The 27,819-nt window shown below is 38.0% G+C and overlaps 1 protein-coding gene across 7 annotated transcripts in view; it reads right to left on the minus strand.

Annotated features, from left to right (window-relative positions):
- LOC132028661 (cAMP-specific 3',5'-cyclic phosphodiesterase 4D-like) overlaps window positions 1–27,819 on the minus strand; it is a 907,530-nt gene that overhangs the window by 574,934 nt on the left and 304,777 nt on the right. For 5 of the 7 annotated variants that reach the window (XR_009407493.1, XM_059417921.1, XM_059417920.1 and 2 more), the window contains one exon: window positions 7,341–7,475. Coding sequence is in view for 5 of the 7 variants with exons in the window: in XM_059417921.1 (XP_059273904.1) it covers window positions 7,341–7,382 (42 nt within the window). In the remaining 2 variants the exon portion in view is untranslated. Of the gene's footprint in view, window positions 1–7,340; window positions 7,476–7,759; window positions 7,862–19,274; window positions 19,349–27,819 lie in introns of those variants that run through there. The other 2 variants (XM_059417923.1, XM_059417922.1) reach the window with 2 other exon arrangements.

Below are 27,819 nucleotides of genomic sequence, written 5' to 3' on the forward strand. Positions count from 1 at the left end.
GAATAAACAAATGAGTAAAGGAAAAGAGAATGAGAGAGACAGACCAACCAAGAAATAGATTCTTAACTACAGAGACAAACTGTGGGCTATCAGAGGGAAGGGGATAGGGAATGAATGAAACAGGTGATGGGGATTAAAGAGTACACCTATCATGATCAAAACATAAATTAAAATTAAATTTTAAAGGATTATCTAACTTTATTATAGAAGGAATATTTGTGTCACCCCCAAATCCCCATTTTGATGCCATATACCCCAGCGTGATAGCATTTGGAGATTAGAGCCTTTGGGAGATAATTAAGATTAAATGAATTTACAGTGAGAAGGTCAGGAAGAGAGTGCTCTATCAGCCAGCATCTTGAACTTGGACTTCCCAGCCTCTAGAGTGATAATACATTTCTGTTGTTTAAGCCCCACAGTCTGTGGTATTTTGGTTAGGGCAACTGAGCTGAGCAATATACCCTTTTGCCCCAGTGACAGGATTTTATATTTATTTGGAAAATGAACTTCATTTAAATTTATGAATGGGTACAAGATGACCTAGAATCAAAGAATTCATAACTGGCTGGAAATAAACTCTCACCTAATTTAACCACTCTGTTTTGCCTGAATCTTTTGCATAATATGGATCTTGGAAGTTATTCTTGAACCCTTTTAGTGAGAAGAATGCACTTCATTTCCTGGTGTTTCCATATGATTTGTTTCTGGACCAGATACTATCACTCAGCTCTGTAGCTACAAAAAGGCATCTGCAAACCTCAACATTGAATTTATCCAGCAACTACTATGTGCAGATATTTTCCTCTTCATTATGATATACTTTTTCTTTTCTACATACATAAGCACTAAGACTCAGGAAAGAAAAATAATTCCCTGAATGTCAGATCTTTAAGCACTAGTGGATGTGAGGATTGAATCCAGGTATCTGCATTCAAAAACTGTTCTTCCCACTGCAAAGAATGGCCTCTAAACTATTTTTATTACATATCCCTAATGGGAAAAACACTTTCAATGTATTTTCCCAATTCACATATTTATCAATTATACACATTTACATCTGTGCATTTATTGAACATACATTTAAAAAGCTGAAAAGAAAGTAAATATAAACAGGAGTCCTAACATTTTCTTTCTGAAGCCCAAATTTGAGATTGTTGCACTGGATCTCAATGGCTCCCTTATACTGGTAATACAGTAAAAAGCCAGATCAGTGAAAGTATATTACAATATTGAAAAGCTTGAGAACCTAACATTGTGCTATCCTGATAATTACCCCTAATACAAAGAAAAGTAAATCTATTATTTTAAGAATTATTTTCAACAGAACTACAAGCTGGTGGAGTTATGTCTTTAACCTCAGAAAAGTCATACTATATCAATATTTCACTGAAGAAATGCCAAGGAAAGTCTGATTCATGGATGTGATGCTGGTATTGCTGTAAATGGTTCCTTTATCTTTGGGACCAGTGGATTGAGAAGAACCACTAGAGTTAACAGAGCATGCTAAAAGGCTGGGGTAGAGTCTTGACCACTGCAGCAAATTAAACTAATTAAAAGCAGAGTTCTTGCTAGAGCACTTTTCATAAGATTTTCTAACAGCTTCAAAAAGCATAATCATTATTAATTACTCTTCCTGTCCTAAATTGCTATACTATGTAGATAGAAGGGAAAAAAATCCTACATGTTTACAACTAAATGCTGTTCTAGAATAAAATTAGATGACTTCATGAAAACATATTTGAGTTAGGAAAAGGCAAACTTTAAATAGAGAAATTAGTTGATCCATTATAATCCAGAATAGTAAACAAAAATAAGGCTTCCCTTCTACACAGGATTTTCCTGCCTTTAAACTTATGCTATATGAGTTTATGCCCCATATACTCACCAAGCCTCATTGCGCCAACCATGGTTTTGAGATAGAATGGTTTTATAGTAAAACACTAAAATCTGTAACTGTTGTACAAAATAAGACTTGTTCAGTCCCATGAAAGCAGAAGTCAGAGCAGCAAGAACTGTCCCCAGCTTCCACAGATGGGGAAGACCCCCTGGAAGGTGAGTACGGAGAGAATCCTGTTTATGCTCTGCCCTTTTGGCATGTGGACCAAGAACCAGCACCCAGAAAAAACAAATGTGACCTCAAATGCCCCAAGAGGTATAAAACTCCAAGAAGTCACAAGGACTTCAGATGAGACATGTGAAAATGAAATGTCAGTCCACTAGGAATAGGCCTGAAAACTTTAAAAAGAGGTACAGCATAAATATCACAAAATGTATGGGAGAATTTTCTTGCTGGAAATAAACACTTCATGGAAAGGGTCTTCTGCCAGACCAACGGTTTTCCTTTTCTTCTCCTTCCATTTGTAATTATTATTAAATCAGAAAATACAGGGTTTATAAAGAACCAGATGCTACCTAAGTGATCATCTGCTTTGTATTTTATGATATTTTAAATTTGTTTTTCCTTGAATGCCCTAATTTTTACAGAACTTCACCTGGACAACATGGTTTTCCCAACACTGGCATTTTACAGGCACTTAACATAGGTAAAAGCAGGTAAGAGACAGTCATTATTATTTTTAATCCCAGCTTTGACTACATTTTCAGAACCACAGAGAGGAAAGAACACAGGCTTTCTTGCTTACAAGTTATGGTAACCCCAGGGCAAAGCCAGAGATAGAACTCATTAGGTACCTTCAATATACCAAGCAGTTATTGTCCTTTCCCCATTACCCATAACATTAGTGGAGTCAGTAATTTGTCAAATATTCCACAGTGGAGAATTGAAAGGGCTAGATTTTGAACCCCATTCTGTGTGATTTTAAAGTTCACCTATTTTTTTTTTTCAACTAAACCAAGCCACCTTTCAGGCAAGTCATTTCATTTTCCCTGACCTACATCTCAGTTTCCCTATCAGCAAAATAAAAGGGCTGAGTTGGAAGATCTTTAAGTTCTCTTCCAACTATAAGAAACCATATACCAGCAACTCCATAAAGTTAATAAGCCCTGTAAAATAGAGTGAAATCATTTTTCTGAGAGATAGATATTAATACCATGTATTCTAAAAACAAATGGTGTGGACAGTTGAAACAATTATGTAAGTGAGTAAAGGAAAGCTTAAAATACTTGCTTTTGATATTTTCACCTGATGTGCGATGTATTGTAGAACAGTTGCCCACTTCTTAAATTTGTGGACCTCTTTCATTGTCATAGATAAATTTATGAATCACAATGGCAAAATTTAAAATATTTCATATTTTAATAACATGATAAAAATGATAAGATTTTTAAATTTTGTCCATTTACTATAAAAGTTTACATATAAATTAATCCTAATAATGTTTGACACTATTAACCCACTTAGACATTCAACTCATTTAGCCATTTTCAATTTAATAAGCAGTGTAAGTACTCTGATTTACTTTAAATTGATGTAGCTTATATTATTTAACTTATTTTGAATTAATTTTTAAGAAAATAATCATTAATAAATTTTAAAATTACATATTTTACTTGGTTCAGGAACAATATAAAACTATAGATCAAAACTAATCACATTGGGACACCTGGGTGGCTCAGTGGGTTAAAGCCTCTGCCTTCGGCTCAGGTCATGATCCCAGGGTCCTGGGATGGAGCCCCGCATTGGGCTCTCTGCTCAGCAGGGATCCTGCTTCCCTTTCTCTCTTTCTGCCTACCTCTCTGCCTACTTGTGATCTCTGTCAAATAAATAAATAAATCTTTAAAAGAAATCACATTATAGCATCAAAAATACTGACAAAGTAACACCTATTTTTATGAGCTGAATTTTGAAAGTTTCTCTTAAAGCAACTAATAGAAGTCCTGTTTTGTTTACACATGAGGAAATAAGAGAATATATCTAAGGCTGCTATGTCTTAGCACTTTTCCACACATAATATTTTACAGGAATAAACAGTCTTTCTTTCCAATAAATTAAAAACCAAAGGAGAAATAACTGTCACTGTATTTCCCCCTGTTCACCATATTCAGTTTCCAGAGATATACTGGGGATGCCACGTAAGACTTTTAAGCAGATAAAGGCAACTTGAAGATCTGCTGAAGGCAGCTTGGGGCTAACCTTGCAGGATTTTGTTTTTTTAATTTCAATAATAGTATCCCTCTATTTTCTATATTGAATCAACAGTCGGTATATGTTTAATAATTAACTTGAGTTTCCCAGTCTATCTATTGTGTGAATTAAGGAAGATTGCTTTCCACCCTTCTATATCTTGAAACACTGCACATCTCCACAGCTGTGGACTCAGACTAACCCTCTCCCTATCCCCTCCCTTCCACCTCGGCAGAAGGACGGCATCCATTTTGTTAACTACAAGCCCAGGAGGCATTTTCCATACTTTCCTCTCCCCTAGATCCTACATCTAATACTTTTCCAAAAGCCCTATCTTTTTTTCCTCCCCAAATATCTCTTAACTATGTTCAGTCTACCTCCCTACAGTTACCACCATGGATTCGTTATTCCAGGTTTTGTTCATGACCTTGAGGCTACCACTTTCCCTAACACTACAGGATCAAGATGCATCAAGTTCACTCTGCCTGAAAGCCTCCTCTTTGTCTAAGTCACGGTTCAGATTACAGACTTCCCTAAGGATCCCCTTTTCTCAGGAACTCCTGGACTGACCTCCCTGACTGAGTCAAGTCATTCTGTTATATGTCATCACCGTGCTAGGACATTTCTCTCAACAGGTATCACGAGGTATTCCTTCCCTCGTTCCTTTACCACATAATTACCTATCATGTGAGAGAAACAGTGACAAATAAATAAGCAAAGCCTCTGTCTCAGGAAGTTTACATTCTAGGATGGAGAAAGAAGCCATTACATAGGAGGACGGGTGGAAGGTATTTGCCCTATGGAAGGAAATATGGTGGAGAATTACTGTTTTACAGCTATGTGTGTGATTCTTTGATGCAAGTCTCTCTCACACAGGAGACCCTAAAGACCACGCTTCACTTTTGTGAAGCCCCTGGGGACCACGCTTCGCTTTTGTACTATTCACATGAGTTCCTCCCATTTTTATCCACCACAACCACAAATTATGCTCCCAAAGGAGCAAAATGTCACTTAAAGCAAAGGGTACTTTGTTTATATTTTGATAGCTAAAATTCTTCATGGATCCTTTCCAAATAGAGGAAGAATTCAGAGCACTAATCATTAAAAAGAAGACTATGCCAGATTTTGAATGTGAGGAGAAAAATATAACCACTCTTTAAGTGCTCAGGGATAAATAATTGTCTAAAGATGATCTTTTTTTCCTCTCTTTTGTATGCCCGAAGTTTCACAGTGACACATACAATATACGTGGAGACATGCAGTGAGGAGCAGAGGCCATTTTAACATTTAGAATATTCTCTTTGGATTTTTAAATGTCATAATGCCTAAGACGAACGTTCTCAAATCCTAAACTAAATTAATTCTTAAAATTTTCCTCATCAAAAACAGGAAACACCTACTTCTAAGTGCATAATGTTGGACTTTGTTATAATAGAGACTTAAGAAGCACAGGATGACTTTTCCAGACCTGTGCAAGATGAACTTTTGGAACTCTAAGGTGACAATTTCTAACTAGGCAGAAAGTTTGGCTCTTTTCTCTGAGAAACAGCAATTTCCTGCCTAGAGTCATGTAATTAAGGGGAAGCACTTTCTTTATGCCAGTGGATTTTGGAGAAGCTAAGAAGCAGTGAAATGAGAGCTCTACTGTTTGCATTTAGATACACATAGGCAATTCAGATTCTCTTAATCTGGGAATTGTGAGCCTTTCCACCAAGATGAAAATTTCTGCATTAAGCAAATATAAATAGGAAATCTCCTAGCATCATTAAGTGCTCACAATTCCTTAAAGTCACGGCCCAGTTAATCATTTACTTTTAGAATGTTTTCCTCCAAGAACAGGGCAATGTTTAATAATATTTTTTTAAATATCCAAAATATTCTCTCCTTTGCCTTTACACATTTCTTTTCCTATCACATGGAAACATGGCAATGAAATTAAATGAAAGAAAGAAGCATTATATGAATGGTTTACTTTCATATTTAACTTAAAATTTAAAAAACTCAGTAACATAAAGATGTGTGGGCAGTTGGCTCATTTGTATGCAAGTCACCTCCTATTACAATGAGCAACTATATGATGAACAAAGGAACTCCAGGCTCCAAGCCATAGCCCTTTCTTTTATCCAGTAATCCATACAACCAAACACACCAGGAAAACAAATAACTTCCACATTTCCTCAGAGTTTGTTCGATTTCTTCCGTTGGTTATTAAACACCGTCTGGACTCCAAGAACTGGCACACTTCTGGGTACATCCTCATTTTTTAAGAAAACCTACTGAGCACACTATCCTTCCCTCTCCACAGGCATTGCTCACCCTAAAAAGCCCAATAGTAATTCCGCAGAAAGAATCAGAGATGGCCTTGGGCCATCACAAAAGAATCACGGGTTATAACACAAAGAGTTCTCATATTAGAGAAATGTGTTTGCATTTGTGGTTTTTCTGATGTCTTCAAATGAATGTTCCTACGTCACAACTGCATCTGTTTGGATGCTTTTTTTCCCTTTGGGTAAATGAACAAAGGGACATGTTCTTAGAGCTTGCCTCATAGAAATTAACTGCCTCTTTTCATCCTTGCCTTGTGTAGCTTTCTTGGGGTTACTCTGTTTTCTTATACTTCCTTCCATAAGCTAATATGAATCTAAAAATTATTACTAATTTGGTGCCTTAAAGAGAGTAGGTAGTTGGAAAGAGGGCTTAATCTACAGTGGGGCCCTGAGGACATTCACTTAAAAAAACGTTAAAGGAGGAGAGAAATTAGAGACATATGCTAGAGTAGACCACTCATGGAAGTGATGTCCTCCTGACCAACTATTCTCATTATTCACCATGTACATGAACTTCTGGAACGTCACTGATTGAGGTACTTAGCAGCATTAATTAACTTTATCCTTTTGGACTTGCCCAGAAAATTCAATATTCAAAACACAAATTTCCTCAGTTTCGGTTTCTAATCATACAATTTTCTGCATCAATCCAAATCTCAGAGCATCCAGTCTCATACGTTTAGGCTTATACAAATGAATGGTAAGGCTTACAAACTGGCTGAAAGAGAATTCCCATCAAATGTCAACCAGGCCACAGAGACGAACAAGTCTCCATTTGTTAACAAGCTGCATACAGCCCGACAACTGAAAGTTGGAGAAGAGGCTTCCACAAGCCTGTTCATGATAGCACCGTATTAAAATATAAAGAAAACAGAAAAAAATTATGTGTACGCATTTTTAGATAAGAAATGAAAACAAAAGGTACTTACACTTTTGCTCCGAGAAAGCAAATCACAGGTATTTCTTTTCATGGTGGTGCTTCAGGTAATTCAAGCGGACAATAGTTGTTTCCAATGTCACTGCTTTCACTGCAACAATTATCCACTCAAAAGCCAAATGGCATTCTGAAGAGAAAAGCAAGGAAATGTTTAATCAAGTATATGATTAACACGTGTACTTCCAAATGCTATCTTAGACTAGGACAGTAATTCTTAAATTATTCAGCACAACAAGCTAACATGGTGCAGTGTTTAGAGCCATAAAAGTCCACACAAGCGGCATTTCCAAAACAGCTTTTGTTAAATGTAAGTTAGAGATTTCAAGCACCATCTGTTTTCCATTAAATATTCAAGTCTACATTACTAGTGGCTTAACAAAAATAGGTACGGTAGCCACAATTTACACTTACATGTATGAAATGAAGATGCATAGTGAGCCGTGGGCATGGTGATTCTGGCTGGTACAGCCGGGGACCCCTCAGTTTTCCACTCAGCATTCACTAAGTAAGGTAACCTTGTCCACCACCAGAGGGATCTGACTACATCTGAAAGCCCTTTGACCATAGCCTGGTGGCCTCCCGTTTCATCATTAGCAGTAATAAACAGTATAGTGGTTCTTCAGCAAATTTAGTAAGTTCTCTAATCTTTGGGTTCAAAGATGTTGCAAGAAACGGTGGGGAGAAATAGTTTACCAAGTAGAGCAACAACTACGATTGCTAAGAATATCCCAGAGTAGCTGCCACTTGAATGACATGATAGCCTTATTACCTTACCTCCACTTCCCACAAGACATTAAGAGGAAGATTCTGTTTTTCGTGTTGAAGGATGAGCAAATACAATAGCTCTCAGAGTTGTGTTCATTCTGATATTCAGCTGAATCTGGGCATGATTGACATCATCACTGGGAATATTTGCATGTGGGCTGAAATGCCTTTTGGGCAAGAAGTCACTCTAAGAGAATGGGGATAAGGCGAACAGACTTGACCGAAACACAAAAACGCTGACACTGTAGACGGAGGCTAAAACAGGGGGGACAGACCAACTCTAACAACAGCATGTATTCCATCATTTAGATTTACTCTAAGTTTCTCATAAGACTTGTGCCTGAGGTTTAGGGAAAAGAGTAACAGTAAGCAAGGTCTGAAGGAGTTTGTTTAACTGAAATGATGGGAAAAATACCAAAGTGCAGGATAGTGTGAATTATATTTTCAAAAATATAGTACATTCAAACAAAGCAACTATATATATACTTTACAAAACACACCAAACACATGCAAGGAGGGAACACAACATCTCTCTGGGCCCTCAGCTACCAGGGAAGCCACTGGTCCCTCATACCAGTGCACAGGGCTCTCCAGAATCCTGCCGTGGCACACTCTCAAGGCCCAAAGACTCATTTTGAATCCCTGTCAATCACCCCTCAAGACTTATGAGACTAAAAGGCAGATACTTCTAGGGAGACCAGAGATCCCACAACAGCAAGGAAGAGCTAGAACCAGAGAAATCCAGTTTATCACTGCTAAGAATATCCCAAGTCACAACTTGGGAGACCCAAAGGACACTGAAATACAAAGTCTTCTTCTAGGGTTCAAAAAATGTTTGCCTGAGGTTAAATAAAAATGCATAAATGAAAAGTGACTTTATAGGATAAATATGGTTTCTTTGAGTATGTGAAGATTATTTTTCAGGGAGTAGGGGCTGGAAGAAAGAGGGGATCCACAAATGGAAAGTTCTCGACAAGCATACCTCCAGGGCTTTAGCCACATTTCTCAGTGGGTTTTAATGCCCTTCATTTTATAAGTTCTCAGAAAATATGAAATTATATAACCAACCTTGAGTCCATTTAAGAAGTGGACAGAAATAATATAAATAGAACTAAATATTCCACATCTAGGAATAAAATACAATCTAACTAAATGCTGGGGGAAGCTTATACACTGTCAGAGAAAAATACATTCAAAATCTTTAATGACTCACTCAGTAATTAATGAGTACTCTTAGGGGCAACCAGGGAATAGTCAGTCGCCCCTAGTGGGCTAGTAACTCACTGGTTTTAAATTAACAAATCAGTCAAATCAGACGAATCATGGAATTGACCTGGTAAGGCTTGCTGAATTCATCAAGTTTTTAAACAAATTTGCCTCGATACCACTTAAAGACTTCTCTATAGGAATTTGGGACTTGGGGATTTGGAGGGAGGCAAATGACTATAACTGAAATTTGACTGTTGTTGGGCTGAGCTTTCTCAGCCTATATACTTGGAGGCAGTGTGGCCTGGCTACAAAAGTATGGACCTTGAAACCAAAGAGGCATAGGATTTGAAACTAAAGAGGTTAGGATTTCAGCTCTCCAAGGGCATTCTGTGTAGTTTTCAGCAAATTACTTAACCTTACCGTTTTTGAGATCTGCAAAAAGGTGATCATAATAACTCATGTGTGCTTTGAGTTCAAATGACCTGATGTGTATAAAATAATGTCTAGAAGAATGCTTAGCTCACATTATCACCATCACCATCATCATCAGCCTTCATTGCTACCTTTTTCTTCTCTCAGTACCAAAGGACAAGCACCAACAATCCATTCTTATTTTTCCATTTAAAAGTGTTCAACTCAATCAGATAAGACAGAACTAAGCAAATATACTTTCAAATAAATGGTAATGAATAATGTATCAGTTAAGGTCCCAGGAATAAATAGCACACTCATATTAAGACATTTAAGAAGGGGTTAGAAAAGAGATTATTAAAGAAGATGACAATGGGGGAGGCACCTAGATGACATGGTTGGCTAAGCATCCGGCTCCTGGTTTGGGCTCAGGTCATGATCTCCTGGTCCTGGGACAGAGCCCTGCATGGTATCTGGCTCCACGCTGAGTGAGGGGTTTGCTTCTCTTCCCCTCTCTATCTCCCTCTGACCTTCTCCCTGACTCGTGTGTGCATGCATACGCATGTGCTCTCTCTCTCTCTCTCGCTCAAATAAATAAAACCTTTTTTAAAAAGGAAGATAAGAGCAGGGTAAAGAAATCTACAAATGATAGTGATCGTGAATAAAGGACAGTTTTTATCGCCCCCAAAAGGGACAAGGGTAGGGCACAGATACCTAGGGGGAGAGTGTCATGGGGTAAGCTGCCTTGAAAAAGGTTATTCCCTGGGACATGGCTAGTCTCAGCTGACCCAGAAAGGAAAGAGATAAGGAGATGAATGTGCTCTCATTCTCCTCTGATCTTCTGATCTCCTGCTGGGACTCCCCACTGGCCAAATGCAACAGAGCCAGAGGGCAAAGGAAGCTGCTGCTGTCCACCTCACTGAGCTGAGACAGAAAGCATCCCAGAGCGGGGTGGGGAAGAGAGCAGAGCGGGAGACGCTCCACACAAATGGGATCTGCAGCCCAGGAAGAGGATGGCACTTCTCTGCTCCTTGCATCCTAAGAAAAATATCAGATTGCACTTTTCTGCTCATTTCATCATAAGAAAAATATCATTTATCTTTCATCTTCCTGATAAAACTATGAGGTAGATACCATTAATGAATTCTTCCCATGGCACAAAAGAGGAAATCAGCTCCAAGCACTGAACTGCCGAGTAAATAGCAAAATCAGGATTCCAACCTGATATGTCAGACTCCAAAGTCCATGTTTTTGTCTAGGCTGCCATCGTGCTTGGCAGCCAATATCCGGCATGAACCAATGCATTTTAATGATCAACAAATGGTAACCTCTGCAAATACCAAAGCTGTGCCCAAACCAAATAATGTTTGATAAAAGAAAAAAAGGAGGTTTACTCTCAGGAAGGCAGTTATTTAGCTCCTACGAATTCCTCCCTCAGCAAAGATAATGCCATGAGGCAGCACAAACGCTTGCTCCCTCCAGGGGCACTAAACAGAAAACCAGGTGAGAGAACACTCACACATGCAATTTCATTACTATAGGAGTTCCCACATGAAAGTTAATTAGGGAGAAGGAAGAGTCAGCTCCTGCAGGGAGAACACGTTAAAAATAGAGAGGAGGTAGGGAAGATAGACGGTGCTGCAACATTCAGAGAAAGAATCTGAGCTCTAGCACCTGTATAAATTTTGTGGCTTCGATGAAAGGATAAGAGCATGAAGACAGGCTCTTTCCTAGAGATTAAGGTTTTAGAGAGTGAAAAATGCCCCGAACTGGGCATCAGAAGAAGTTCCACTTACAGCAATGTGACATATACACAAGCTGAGTGGTATTAGGAAAATCCATTCTCTTTCTTCCTCCACCAGTGGCTTGCTTCTCTGTGAAGAGGAGATAGCATTATCTCCACAACCCACCTCATAAGGCTGTCATGGGGATCAATTAGATAGCGTGTCAAAAAGTTTTCTGGAATCTATCAAGTTCCCTGCAAATGTAAGTTGCATCTATTCATTGAAACATCAGATGTGCCAATACAGGGAGACCCTCTAAATATGACTGAAAAGCTTCTAATTACTTACAAATGTTAGAGAGATGACTGAATATAGTTTATGTATTTTAAAGAAATTTTTTGTTCTTTATTCTTTTGTAATTCATATTTTTTCTCCTACATTGTAATTAATTTCATGTAGTGACTGCTGAATTATAAAATCATTCAGATGAATTAATTTTAAAAAACCTACACATTTATTGGGCATCATGAACTGGCCAAGTGTTCTGCTAAGCTCTCAGATAACCTCCAAACTTTCTAGATTCAGAGCAGAAGGATGGTGCAGATACCGTTGCCTATGAATGATCAAAGGATAATCAGTTAGTCTCCTCTTCACCACCTCAGCAAGATCTGTTTTTCTAGGACTGTATAAAATACACATCAAAATGAAATCAGGATAGGGTGCCAGGGTGGCTCATCGGTTAAGCGGCTGCCTTTGGCTCAGGTCATGATCCCAGGGTCCTGGGACTGAGTTCCACATCGGGCTTCCTGCTCAGCAGGGAGTTGACTTCTCCCTCTAGCCCTCCCCACTGTTCATAAATGCACTCTCTCTCTCTCTCTCTCTCCCTTTCTCTCAGATAAATAAAATCTTAAAAAAAAAATGAAACCAGGATAGACAGTCTCTTTCCTGGATTAGATTCTAATCTAAAAAGAAAAATAAGTAGATATGACACATATTTAAAGAAAAGTAAGTTTGATCACTGTAAAAGATAACCCCAAGGAAGTACAATAAAAATGACTCAATTTATCAAGGATTGTCCACCAAAATATGTGCAAACAAGAAACCTGGTGGTAGCAATTTAAGAGTTAAATGTTCAAAAAGTTAAGGGAGAAGATGCATATGAGTCAAAAACAGACTTTTGATGAGGTTTGAGTTAATGCCATATGCCCTTAAATGCCCACTAATTTGCCCCATCCACACATAAGATAGGTAGCATGAACTCTTGCCCCAGTGTCCTGTGGCTAGATCTGTGCAGAGACAAAGGAAGAAAAGGCCCTGGTACTTCCTTATACCATCTGAAGTTCTGACTTAAGAGAAAAGAGTCCTTCCTGGTCTAGATCTGAGGGTGACCAGAGAGTTTCCTGCCTATTTATACCCTGCCTCTTTTCTCCAGCATGTCCAGTGAAAGATGTCCCTTATCTGAGCTCTGGCTAGAACTTACACAATTTGAGATATACAAAGAGCTCATGGCACACATGAGGAAACCAAGGCACAGGGAGATAAGCAATTTGCCTGAAATCAGGGGGCTATGTAGAACAACACAGAAATAAACTTGAGATCTCCACACTCTCCTGCCCAGACCTCTGTTCAGCTAGGGATGTCGCCTTATGCACTGATTTTCCTAAAACCCACTCTACAGGATGACGCAGAGCTATCTGTCAGCATGCCCAGCAGAGTTCAACAACTTAGTTCTTGCTGAATTTCGTAAAATCTGCTTCTGACACAGGGATGGCCCTTTTTAGTGAGGTTGTAGCTTGTGCTTTGAGGAGCCCCTGGGCTGCCTCACAGAAGCCAGGGCGATGTACCTCAACAAGAGGGGCCAGGTGACCTGAGGCTTAGAAGTTTAACGTGACTTTACCTAATGGTCTGTTCCCAACACAAACCTTTCACCCAAATCTGAATGGTCTAATACCTCCAACAACTGTGACATGTTCATTTCCATCTCCTGGCCCTCAATGGGCATTCTTAAGATGTTCTTCTATTGTTCAACTTTTTGAACTTTTCTGTTCTTCAAAGTCCATGAAGTCCTTCTTTCTAAAATGAGAGTTGCCCTGCTACCCCAAGTCACACAGCTTTCAACTTCCTCTGAGTTCCAACAGTAAAGGCTATCTTGTGCCATGATATCAACTACTATCTTGCGGGTTTTCTCTAACTGCTTTATGGGTTTAATCTCTGCTTCTTCAGTTGAGGGTTGAATAAGTCACATTTTACAGTTTTTTTCATACTATGAGTTATACAATTATAAAATACGAATGCCTCGGGTTAAGAGAAACTCATCACCATTCTTTTGCGTTCTCCACGGGGCTCAACAGAGTGTTGAGCTCCAGCAACCTCTCATAAAATATATTTAAAAAGAGAAGTATAAGTCCATTAAAAACCATTTTAATTAAGAAGTGGTACAAAATTTGAAATAAAATTTGTCCAAGTGTGGAAAATATTCAATTTCAATATTTGTCAAAGAAATGAAAATTAAAATCCCAACATTTTCATTTGTCTTGCCTACCAATTAGCAAAATTCAGTTTTTTTTTTAATAAAATACTTGATAATGCTGTATATATGATGAACTATGCAATTCACCATATATTGCTTATCAGCTTTGAAATGACATAAGTCTTGGGAAAGAAATTTGATACTAAATATCAAAACCAATAACTGTATTGTGTATTTTTTATAGTAATTTGGAAAAACAACCTGAAATATAGTAAGTGCTCTACATGCAAATGTGTTTGCAACAATGCTACTTAGAGTGATGAAAATTTAAAAACAGTTTAGGGATGCTTAGGTAGCTCAGTTGGTTAAGCATGTTACTTCAGTTCAAGTCATGATCTTGGGATCCTGGGACTGAGCTCCACATTGTTTTGGGTTCCTTGCTTCTCCTCTTTTTACCCCACCCCAGCTTGTGCTCTCTCTCTTTCAAATAAATGAAATCTTTTTAAAAATAAAATAAATAAATAAAAATAATTTAGATTTCCAATAGTAATGGAAGAGCTAAATAAAATATGAGAAATCTCATGATGTACTATACAATTAAAAATATACACTGTATAAGACATTTTAATTACATGGGAAAATATTTTTGCTGGAGCATTAAATGACAAAAGCAGGATTAAAGTTGTGGTACAGCATATTCCTATAAAAAGTTATGCACAGAGAAAAGACTAGAAAGAAATATAGGAAACTATTAGCTATATGTAGGCTTTAATATTAAAGATATTTCTATTTTTCTTTCTATAATTTTCAGCTTCTTAAATTTTCAACATTTGGGAAAAATAAACAATTAAAAGTCAAATGAAAAGAAAGTAACTGAATGAATTTGGAACAACTCATTAATCCTCTTTTCCTACTTCAGAGCATCCATTAAATGGTAAACTTCTGTTGGTGTGATTGTTCTGGGAGGTTAGTGGTTTTTACATCCATTTATTTGAGTATTTGTTTTTATATGCCCAACTATGCTATTTCATACAAAGTGTTAGACTTTGCCTTTTGGGAATCTATGGACGGGGAAAAGACTTACTTGGAAAGAGATGGCCAACATTAAGTTCTCGCTCACTGACCCTACTATTTCTTTCTCCATTTGGATGTCTGTTGACCTCCCTTTTTCTTTTGATCCCAGTAATAGTGACACACACACACACACACACACACACACACCTTCAGTCTCTGCTTCATCCAGAAAATTAGTTACTGAGATTCCCCTATGTTAGTTTCCAGTAATGGAAAACACATCAAACTCAGACAAATGTCAATTTTGAATCCACAAGAGACATGGGTTTTGTCAGACCAAGAAGAGCTCAATCCACAAAATACTTTCATTTGCATTAAAAGTTAGGAAATGAGCATGGACGAGGAACTGTCACAATTTGCAATAAAAATACTCATAAAATAATAAATTAACTGTTAAACTCTTTACCTCAGTTTAGCTTTTGAGTGTACCTTTTCAGTGTATCTTTTGGGTGGTTTACAGCCTCTTCTTAGTATCTTGCTGAACATTCTATCAAACATTGCATCTCAGCTTCCTGTCTCACCCCATCTCACTTTCACTTACCTCCTTGAGAGGATGAAGCATTTCTTGTGTGTAGAGTTGTATCTTCTACCCACTCTATACCTTCCTTCCCTCTTTCTTCTCTAACTGGCCCTCTTTCCTCAAACTCTAAATAATATCTTAATTTCTCTTCTGGTTAAAACATCCTCCTTAATCCTTCATTCTCTTCCCTCCAAAGGTTATTCTTTCTCTCTATAATCAGATGATTTGAACAAAATTTCTATTAAACTCAATTTCTCAACCTCTTTATTCTGACGTCCACCCCTCATACCACCATAACCTAGTTTTACTCCTTTTACACTTCAATTTCTTTCTCTAACATTTCTAGACCACCAAAGTGCCAGATATAACAAGCACTTCCTAAATTCTCTGACTAGAATTCCCTACTATAACATCATCCTCGTTCCTTCTAGAAACTCTATCCTCCTCTCTCTTTTGTGATATCACTCTCTGCCGGCTCTGATGGCTTGACCTCTCTCTACCTCACGGAGTCTTCTTTGGTCCATCTCTTAATCATGAATGATACAACTGTTCTCAGTCTTTATCAATGCTTCTCAAACATGAGTGTATATCAAAATTAGTCAGGAAATTCCCTATAGTACAAACTGTTGACCCTCCACTAAATGAATCAGAACCTCCAGGATATGAAAGAATCTGCTTTTGACAAATTGTCCATATGATACTCATGAAGCTTTCAGAGTACATGTTGGCTGACTGGCACTTGGGAATCTCTGGTCTATATTACATGCCCAAGCAATCTATTAGTTTTATTGTCTAGCCATATGTATGCTAATATATGCATGTTATTCATACACACACACACACACACACACATATATATATATATATATATATTCACACACATTTGATACCCTCACTTCTCCTGAGCTTCAAATTTGTACATTTCTATGACATCACTTGGAAGACCCAAAAGCATCTCAAATACAACATGTCCATATATGAACTCAACCTTCTTTCTTTCTTCATTCCCAAATAGGTTCTTCCTCTTACCCTCTCTCTCTCAGTTAATGGTACCACCATCCACTCAGGCAATCAAGACATACTCTTGAACACTTCCCACTCCCTGATCACAAATATTCAATCCATGATCATGCTCTGCTAGAGTATCTGGCAAACATCCCTCAGCTCTATCCTCTCCTTGAACTCTAAGACCACTACTCCCTTTCAGATTTTTATCCACATCATTTCTGTAGGTGCCTGCTAAGAAGTCTCATCATCAGCACTGCCTACTTGCCCCTCCACACAACACATTTCACACACTTGTTATACTGAACCATTTGCAGCTCCCTACATACTCTGTGTCATTTCCCACCTCCATGTCCTTGTTGTTGATTTTCCCCCCTCCCTCTTCCCCATATCTACTTTCTTCTTTACCTGGCTACTCCTGCTTTAAGGCTCACCTGAAGTGTCGAGTTCTCTTTGATGAGCTTCCTGATTCCCCAACATCCCCAGCCTCACCCCCAGTGCCAACCTGAACCAATGCAGCTGATTTCTACTTCCATTAAGGCTGCATGGATGCCCTCAACAGTGTATTTGTCAAATTAAACCAAAAAGATCCCTCTCACTGCCACTGCTACCCAGGACTCTAAGACTCTTGAAGGTAGAAAATGTTTCATGTTTGAATAGGCAATCACAACTTCACATATGCTCAATAAATTTTTAGTGAACTGTGCCAAATAGAACTGCTTCCCTTGACTAGAATTACAAGAAAGAGTGCACATTTTGTCTTTAGACGAAGAAGAATCAAATATTTTCCTTTGTAGTTTATACTCATACAAAACCATCCTCCTATTCCCTTCCCCTATTCCACAATGATAACAGTAGTCCCTCTTACTCATTTACCAGGCCTCTACTAGGCACTCGAGGCATGAAATGAGCTGTGCCAGGGTCCAGGGATGTAAAGATAAACATGATAAAATCTCTCTCCACCAGGAGCTCAGAGAACAGTCGGGGAGAGAGACAAACAGTACAATGCACTCTGACGGAGGCTCAGAATAGCTGGTGAGGGACCCAGAAGAAGGAGAAAGTGATTCATACACCTAATGGCCTCAAAGCCAGTTCTGAGTTATTCCGCTCTTGTGAACACTTTGCTTTAAGTTATTCAACTGCCATTTCATATACTGATGTTTTTCCCCAAGTAGAAGGAAAGCAATATGAAAGGAGAGACTGGCAGTTCCTTTTATCTCTTGCACATCTGGTCAGATATCTGTCCCTGCAGAGAGATGGCTGGAGAATTCCACACCCAGAAAATGTTCTGTAAAGGCCTGTCAAATGAATAATGTGCAGGTGATAACCCTTACATAAGAGAACACCAGCCACTTTTGATTGCAGTACAAATTTATTATAAAATACTCGACATTTTGGAAGATAAAAGTCCATGTCGCTCCCAAAGTAGCCCAATTCTTCACTTCCAAAGGTACGGAAATGCCAAAACACCCACTGTTTCAACACTCACCTTGACCAGTATTTCAAAACAGTCCAGCTGAGTCGTTCAACAGCAAATAAATTACATTTCTTTTTGGATTCCATGCTTTGTGGCTTTTTCCCCCCAACCTGAAATAATTGTAGCTCTCCAAAACACAACTCTTCACCCTAAATAAAAGGCTAGAGACTTTCCAATTCATCTCTCATAAATGGAGAATCTGTTTCTTGAGCATACCTTGCTCTGGGTTTAGCTTCCTGCTGCAGTGAGGAAAGTTACAATAGAAACTTCTTTTCAACAACTTTCCTAACCATATCCCTTCCACTCCCTCATTATGGTGCCCTTCCAGGTCTGGTCAGTGGGAGGTGACTAGAGTAGTTTTGTTGTGTGAATCATAGGACAGCAGGGTGGTCTGCTGGCCTGGGGCCAAGATGGAAGGAGCCTCTGGCTTGTGTCATCCACAGCTAAGTTATAACAGATCCATTGAGAGCCTCAGGACAAAACCCCCTATGTCATCATGAGGGAAAACAAAATGATGGCAAGACAATCCAACCTCTTGGCTTAAGCAGTCACTATCTATGAAGGAAGGCAGAGTTCACTGAAGCGATGAGGCTTTTTTTTTTTTTTTTCCAATTCTTTTGTGTCCCACATCAGACGAAAGTAAAAGCCTACCCTCTGAGGACTTCTAAATTTGAGAACATTATAAATGGAGTTGTCATGAAAGGCTGTGGGCTGTATACAGACTGGAGTCTACAAGTCATGCATTACCAAATCCCAGTCGGTACACTCCACCATGGGATGGGCTCAGTTGTAAAAGATGGACTATTCTATTCCACTAGTTAAAAACAAGAAAAATGCAATATGGATGATGGATCAGTTGATGATAGGTAGATAAATAGACAAACAGATAAAGAAAGAGGGGGGGGGAGCTGGGGAAAGGAAGTGAAGGAGAGAAAGGGAGAAGTCTCCAAGTCAAAGATTTTGGATTTTATTATGCACAACTTTCTCAATCTAAGCTGTAGAAGCAAAACCATCATCTCTAACGTAAACCTGATCTTTTCAGAACTTCCTTTTTTTTTTTGACTTTTAATTTTTTATTTTTTATAAACATATATTTTTATCCCCAGGGGTACAGGTCTGTGAGTCACCAGGTTTACACACTTCACAGCACTCACCAAAGCACATACCCTCCCCAATGTCCATAATCCAATTGGACAGCTACATGCAGAAAAATGAAATTGGACCATTTCCTTACACCACACACAAAAATAGACTCAAAATGGATGAAGGACCTCAATGTGCGAAAGGAATCCATCAAAATCCTTGAGGAGAACACAGGCAGCAACCTCTTCGACCTCAGCCGCAGCAACATCTTCCTAGGAACAACGCCAAAGGCAAGGGAAGTAAGGGCAAAAATGAACTATTGGGATTTCATCAAGATCAAAAGCTTTTGCACAGCAAAGGAAACAGTTAACAAAATCAAAAGACAACTGACAGAATGGGAGAAGATATTTGCAAATGACATATCAGATAAAGGACTAGTGTCCAGAATCTATAAAGAACTCAGAACTTCCTTTTAAAACAAACCCACCTCTTTGTTCTTTAGTTAGCTGCTTCCATTTATCAATTAGCAATGAATCCTGCTTCTTATTTTCCTGCAAATTCTACATTTGTGACTAGCTCCCTTGAAAAACCTTACAACTCACTTATTTTAATAAGTCCCTATTGACCTAATAATATTATTATTTTAGATTACATGGTATAAATGAGAATTTAAAGAAAATAAACCAGTTAAAGATAAAAAGAGACTGGGGCAGTTGGTAGAGCCTCATGCAGAGCTTACTTCAGGCAGGTGATGAAAGTTTTTCTAATGAGGCTTCACCAGAACAACTTTTATCCTGAAAACAAGTAACTCAGTACCCTCAGGCTATCATTTCTCCCTGATTAACAATTGCTACCCAAGGAGTCATACCCTGCAGATTATATGACTAGAAGAAAAACAAGGCAGAAAATGAAAGTTCAATGTTAATTGAAAGAAACATAAACAAGGAAATTAACACAACAAAGAAGCCAAAGACAAGAAATAAAACTCAAACTTCTCAGTGCTCCCCCTCTTAGGAAGTGACAACCCATTAGCATCCTTCAAGGGGATGAGCCCACTGTGGAAGCATTATTAACACACACAGGGAAAACTGCATGCCCTTCAGTTTTAGCTGGAGCCAAGGAGCAAATTTTTAATCAAAGATAAAATGCTGTTGTCTTTTTATGTTAAAATTAAAACAACAGTGGAAGAGACGCTGGACAAAGAATCTGAATCTTCTTTTCTGTTCAAGAATTTTATTTTATTTTTTTTATTTTTTTTTTTTTAGTTTTTTAAATTTTTTATTTTTTATATACATATATTTTTATCCCCAGGGGTACAGGTCTGTGAATCACCAGGTTTACACACTTCACCGCACTCACCAAATCACATACCCTCCCCAATGTCCATAATCCCACCCCCTTCTCCCAAACCCCCTCCCCCCGGCAACCCTCAGTTTGTTTTGTGAGATTAAGAGTCCCTTATGGTTTGTCTCCCTCCCAATCCCATCTTGTTTCATTTATTCTTCTTCTACCCACTTAAGCCTCCATGTTACTTCTTTACTATTTCATGATGGGTGTTAAAAGTGCTTTGGTGAGTGCTGTGAAGTGTGTAAACCTGGTGATTCACAGACCTGTACCCCTGGGGATAAAAATATATGTTTATAAAAAATAAAAAATTAAAAAAAAAAAAGTAACAAACGACAAAGTAAAGATGTATTAAAGCAGAAATTATAATACCCTTCTGCCCTGGGACAGTCATTTTTTTTTTTTAAGATTTTATTTATTTATTTGTCAGAGAGAGAGGGAGAGAGAGAGTGAGTGAGCACGGGCAGACAGAGCGGCAGGCAGAAGCGGAGGGAGAAGCAGGCTCCCTGCGGAGCAAGGAGCCCGATGTGGGACTCGATCCCAGGACGCGGTGATCATGACCTGAGCTGAAGGCAGCCGCTTAACGAACTGAGCCACCCAGGTGTGGGACAGTCATTTTTTTTTTTAAGATTTTATTTATTTATTTATTTGACAGAGAGAAATCACAAGTAGATGGAGAGGCAGGCAGAGAGAGACAGAGGGAAGCAGGCTCCCCGCCGAGCAGAGAGCCCGATGCGGGATTCAATCCCAGCACCCTGAGATCATGACCTGAGCAGAAGGCAGCGGCTTAATCCACTGAGCCACCCAGGCGCCCGGGACAGTCATTTTTGACATATTCTTTCTCTTTCTTATTCAGTGGACACATGGGAAACAGAATCAAGTCAACCCTCAGGAGAATACCCTTGTTTTTAAAACTGTTTTCCTCCTTATGAAGGGGTCTTTAGTTCACTCCATTCCAAAAGAAAGGATTTTAAGATATCACCTGAAGAAGAGGAATTTACACTATAAAAGCTTATTCAGAGAAGAATAGGAAAAGAACAAAATGAACTAGTGGAATATTAGGAATTTGGAATTTTCTGATTTTGTGACCTTTAGGGAAGTAATGCAACCCTTGTGAATGTCCATATCAATGTCAATGTCAGTATCTATTCTGTTGGGTGTAGTTGACAGCCAACTACAATAGCTAGAATGTCAATATCCAGGAAACTACTGAAACCAATACTTCAAAGCCATGGTGTAGACTAAATGATGGACTGATGGTCAGAACATACTAAGCAGCATGCCTACGTGAAAAAAGGGATTCCGTAAACGTTAACTTCATTTCACTTTGTTCACCCTTTACTGGAGTAAGCAAACACTGTTTTCTTAGGAAGCTTGGATTTTACTAATGTTGCAAAAGTGTTTCATTAAAAATGGACTTTCCCTAGGATTGTTATTCTACAGTCACAATGACAAAGAATGAGGACCCTGTCCTAATTCTCAGGAGGCTCAAATGTCGTGCAATATATAATCTTTCATTTCTGTGTCTGAGCCTAAGTCCTTCCATGGCCTTTTCTAAGGTCAAATGAATGTTTCAAATCTTATTTCAGAGGTCTGAAATCCTTTTCACTCTGATACTTCCTTCCTCAAGTACTCCATGAATGAGCTTTAAAATGAACTCCATCACTCTTCCAGCAAGAAATTAATTGTAAAACCCACTCTCAGCTGCTAGCATTCCGCAGCTTTCAAGTTTCTCAGCGAATCTGAAAGCCCCTGAGTGTACAGAAAGGACAAGCAGAGGACCCTGATGCACAGAAGAAAACTCACCTCTGATTAGCATGATCCCCATGATTACCCAATAACTGTTCAGAGCCTGTTTGCTCTAATTGGAGCCTGTGCTGAATCACTGCCATTCATGAAGTACCCATCTGGCACCTGAAATTAGATTTTGTTCCCTCTTCATTTAATGGTGATGAGTGATGGAGGTACATAACAGCAAAATCCCTTAAAGATTACTCTGTTAATAGATGAACTTCTTAGTGAAAATGGAAAAATGGCATTTCTTTTCTAAAGATCTGGCTATCTGTTATCACCCAATGGTTTATTAGCTCCATTTTTCAAAAGGACAATCATACTGGGGATGATTGAAATGCTGGAGTTTTATCGTTAAAAATCTCTTTAATTCACTGAAGAAGTAATATAAGTTAAAGTGTATAAGTTACAAAATAAAACCAGATTTAATGTCTGAAGTGTAAGTAGTCAAAGGCAAGAAATTTGGAGTAAAAAGGGTATTTAAGTTTCCAGGTCATCTAAAACCTTGCCATCTGGAAATGATGTCGTGCCATACCATACGGTGCCATCTCAGAGACACTGCCATTGATCATTCTATTCCCAACTATTACTAGGCAAGTAGACCCTTGAGCCAACTACAATAGCTAGAATTCTTCATCTTTTTTGTGGGACACCAGTTTATCACTTATACTTAGCATAAACCACTCCATTACAATATTTCAGAACCTTAACATCTTAATACTATTAATTAAAATTATAATTTATCCTTAGCCATTCAGCTTTTAAGGACCAAGACTATCCTTGCTGTGTTACTAATTATATGACTTTGAGCCATTTGCCTAACCTCTCTTTCTATCTGAGTCTCTTCACCTGTAAACTAGAACTACAATATCCTGCTTTATGCTGTTGTTGGAAAGAATACAAATTTCCTAGAGATAAAGCACTAGAAACCGTGGTAACACAAAGGAAGCACTCATCAAATGTGAAGTGTCATCATCCTAGTTCTTTCTTACTCTTGAGAAATTATAATCCGTTTACAGTGAATGCACAGTAAGCGTATAATGGAGGCCACTGTTTTGACAATAACTATCTAACGTATTTTCTATTCACTCTACATCAGGTTGCTCTGAGACAGCCCCCTTCCCCTGCATTAGTTAAATCAATTACTTTAGCCTGGTGAGGAAGCAGAGAACTTATTAAAACCCTGGCTATGCTGAGGGAAAAATGAATCCATTCTACACTCCAGAAGGGACACACCCCTACCGCTGAATTTCCTCCTATCCACGTAGGGCAGAAATACTGCTTTAGGTGGAGTGGGAGTCCAGGATACCACCCAGAAGGCTCCTTCAGGGGCTGAGTGACACTGAAGGTAACTTAGAATTCCCATATGCCCCCCGTGGAAAAGAGGGATGACTGACAGTGCTGCCTGCAGAGCTGGACAGTGACGGTTTGGAAAAGGTGCAGTGACAGTACCGCTAAGAGCTGTCAGGTAGATTTCCCTAACTGGGGATGAGTTAAGACTTGCAGCCAGACCTGAGGAGAACCACAGTCCCAGCAAGGGTTGGGGGCCTGCCCGTGGGCAAAGACAGCTGAGTTCCCTAAAAGTCATTCTTGTTCTTTGCTATGGGAAGAGGACACTGAAAGAGTACTAAACCAGTTTTAGGCACTTCAATAATGAAGGCCAGAGGGACCTAGAGCCCATCCATGCACAGATGAGTGATATAAAAATACTCAACTGGAAAACAGCCTGTGAACCAAAGTCACCTTTCCCCGATGCTATGAGGACACTAATAAGTCTATTATTATAATTACAAACATGCAGCAGGCATTCACTGTGTGCCAGGCAATGTTTGAATCACTTAAAATAAATGAACTCATTCAATTCCCACAAAATTCCATAAAATAGCTACTATTTCAATGTCCAATTTGTAGACGGGAAAAAAGGAGACAAAAAAAGATTATATAAACAGTTCAAGATGAAATGGTTACCAAACTGTGAACCCAGGAAACAGAAGTTTCCTCCTGTACTCAAAAGCCATTCTGGGTTGTTAGGGAAGTGGTAAGAACTAAAGGAAAAGGAGAAAGACAATCTTGATCTAGAGGTAAACTTTGAATTCCCTGAATACTTGCACAACAGAAACCACATTTAATCCCTAAAAGAACTAAAATTAAGGGTTTTTTTCACCCTTAATTTGCTGCCTGCAGAGCTGGACAGTGATGGTTTGGAAAAGGTGCAGCGACAGTACCGCTAAGAGCTGTCAGGTAGATTTCCCTAACTGGGGATGAGTAGTCCTAGATCTAGAAGATTGATTATAGAAAATAGACCACAGTGTTTCTATAACTAAACTATATAGTGAGTAAATTCTGTCCCGATTATAAATGTTAGCCAATGTCAGTGCACCAAACTTCCAATATAAGATAGAAATTTCACCCCATGTATATCATTCTTCTTGCTCCCAAATTCACTTTGAAGCTACCAAAGAAGTGTAGCAATAGGAAAATCAAGGAAGAATGCCATCAAGTCAGGGAATTTCCTGTAAAACAGCCCACAGGAGCCAGAATGCCCATGAGTCTATAGAGTCTATATCATGAGAAGAATCTAATAAGAAGAAATCTATTGATAAAATTCATCATATCAATAGATCACAGAAGACTCCTCTCTAAAAATGTCTAAAAAAATGTGGAAAAACCCCAACATAGAGTTCTGATTCTTATGCTTTAATGAAACAAGAATATAAGACATATCATCCTTAAATAGCCATTGTCTTGTTTAGGGATGAAAGATTGGAGACATGCCCTTTAATGTCAGGAGCAGAAGAAGGACACACACAATTACCACCCATAGTTAACAATGTGTTTTAAACTATTAGGTAGTAAATACTTAAAAAGTCATATTTATTGAAAAAGAGGAGGCAAATCTGTAATTATGTTAAAGAAGTTAAAAATTAAAAATAAAAAATTTAGTAAAGTGACGGACTACAAATCAATATTTTCCTAGATATAACAATTGGGGAGGTAGTAGATATGGAAAAAAAAACCTCTAAAACAACCCACAGGAAGATTTTTGGAGTTTTATTCACTTGTTTGTTTATAAAGGTAGATGAGATATATGGGGGAAAAAAATAAAAAATCTACCATTTTACCAGACAACCAAAAAGGAGATATGAAAAGAAGTGACATGTCTCCGAGGAGGAAAGCAAGCTCAGTTCCAATTACATATAGTTCTAACCTAAATTACTTTCTTATTTATTTCCATTTAGGTTTTGTGTTAGAGAAACCTTTACAAATGCACAAAGGCAGAGAAAATAATGAATTCCATGCACACACCACACAGCAAAAAAGTATCAGTATTTTTCCCATATTGCTTTATCTACCCATAATGTACACTTCTCCTATATCTCCCTGCTTGCATAATTTAAGACATCATAGAAATAAACATGCATGTTTATCTAGAAAATTTCTGACAAACAGTAGAATTGAAAGAAGAATTTTTATGATAATTAAAGTAACTTATCCTGGCATTGGAGTAGGAGAAAAACCAGTGGAATTGAATAAAAACACCAAAGAGAAACAACTATAATAAGAATTGTAAGTGTTTAGAGTATGGGTTAATAAGTCATTAGATGGAGACAACTTGATATTAGCTTGGAGACAAAACTTCATACTTTATAGTATACCTAATACATACATACGATATCTTATATCATACCACAATAAATTCCACATGAATTCAAGGTACAGTTTTGAAAAATAAAGCCATGGAAACACTAGAATAAAATATTTGCATGTGTTTTATTTCTTTAAGGGTAAGAAAGGTCTTTCTAAGCACTATACATGCCAGACTCTTTGCTAAATGCATAAACTAAGAACATGATGTTTGAGCTGGTTTTAAAAATGAAAAATAAGCATCAAAATATTTAAAAATATATATCACAAACTAGGAAAAGATCACACATATTTTATGGAGTTACACCATGGAGAAGTCTTACAAATCAGTAAGAAAAATAAGTATGTCCCAGTAGAAAAGCAAATGCACAAAAAGTAAACGAAAATTTGAAATTAATATATGGAAATATCAGCCTCACTAAACAAACAACAAGGAGATGCCCTCCTTTGCCCATCAGATGGTACATTAAAATTAAAAAATCACACCAAGTGTCAGAACACTCATTTACCACCAGTGGGAATATAATCAGTACAATATTTCTAGACAGGTATTTGGCAAATATATCAAAAGCCTGATAAACATGCATACCCTTTGAATCAGCATGAAAAAGAGATCCACAAATGAACATTTGAAGATAATACTCAAAGCATTGTTCCTAATAGGAAAAAATGTGAACATTTTTTAACAATAGAGGAGTATCTATAAAATTAATAAGTTAATTAAAAATTTTTTTTAAATAAATTAAAAAAAAAAACAGGTCATGATCTCAGGGTCCTGGGATCGAGCCCCACATCAGGCTCTCTGCTCAGCAGGGAGCCTGCTTTCCCCACCACCCCCATCTCCCTGCCTGCCTCTCTGCCTACTTGTGATCTCTCTCTCTGTCAAATAAATAAATAAAATCTTAAAAAAAAAAATAGAGGAGTACCTAAGTAAAAATTGCTGGAAATATCTAATAGAATATTACGAGGCTATCAGAAATAATGATGTAAATGATAAAACTGTCTAATGAAAAGCACAGGTTACCAAACTGCATTTATAGTATGATCCCATTTCTATGCATATACATACATAGAAAATAATCTCAAAGAATATACATAAAAATATAATAGCGTTTAGCTCTAGAATTACGGGAGGATTTTCTCCTTTTATTCCTGTGCCAAATGTAATTCAATCTTTCTACAGTGAACATGTGCTATTCATATTATAAAATTAAGTAATAAAAAAGTATGTATAGTTACAGCTTTCAGGATAGTTTAAAGCTAAAGGCCAAAGTTGTAGCCAGAAAAAGTGATAACAGAATTCCGCAGTCATGATTGGGTTGATGCTTCTAATGAGAAAGCTGATGGAGACTGTCCATGACTTCCCTGGAGACTGTATTTCAGATTGTTAACTTGTATGCCCTAGCTGTTATGAAACATGAAGCAGGCTTTGAAATTCAAGTATCACTTTGAAAATCAAGTATCATATAAAAGTTCAAACTTGCAGTCATTACAGTTAGTTCTCCTGAAGATTTACAAAGGTAGTGAAAGCAAGGAATCTTAGAAATAGGTGACTGACATGTTTATAAAAATGAACAATTTTTTTAACTTGCTAATTATGATTCCTGAAGTGAGCATTAGTTGACATGCTCCACACATGAAGTTTCATTGACTTACCTGTATACAAGATTTTGCATGTGCCAAGACATTTTTCTGTAAATTAGAGCAACCATGTTGTTTAACCTGAATAGGCAGGAAGACCTCAGTTGCACATGCCTGCTCTCACAGCCTGCGAGATCCCTGGTGATCCCAAGCCTGACCCAGGCTTGTGCCCAGCAACAATCTGATTCCCAATCGAGAGGAATATATAGAGCTCTATGTTTTTAAACATTTTATTTATTTATTTGGCAGAGAGAGACACAGCGAGAGAGGGAAAACAAGCAGGGGAGCAGCAGAGGGAGAAGGAGAAGCAAG

Source organism: Mustela nigripes, chromosome 12, assembly GCF_022355385.1.
Source record: "Mustela nigripes isolate SB6536 chromosome 12, MUSNIG.SB6536, whole genome shotgun sequence".
In the NCBI taxonomy this organism is placed as follows: Eukaryota; Metazoa; Chordata; class Mammalia; order Carnivora; family Mustelidae; genus Mustela; species Mustela nigripes.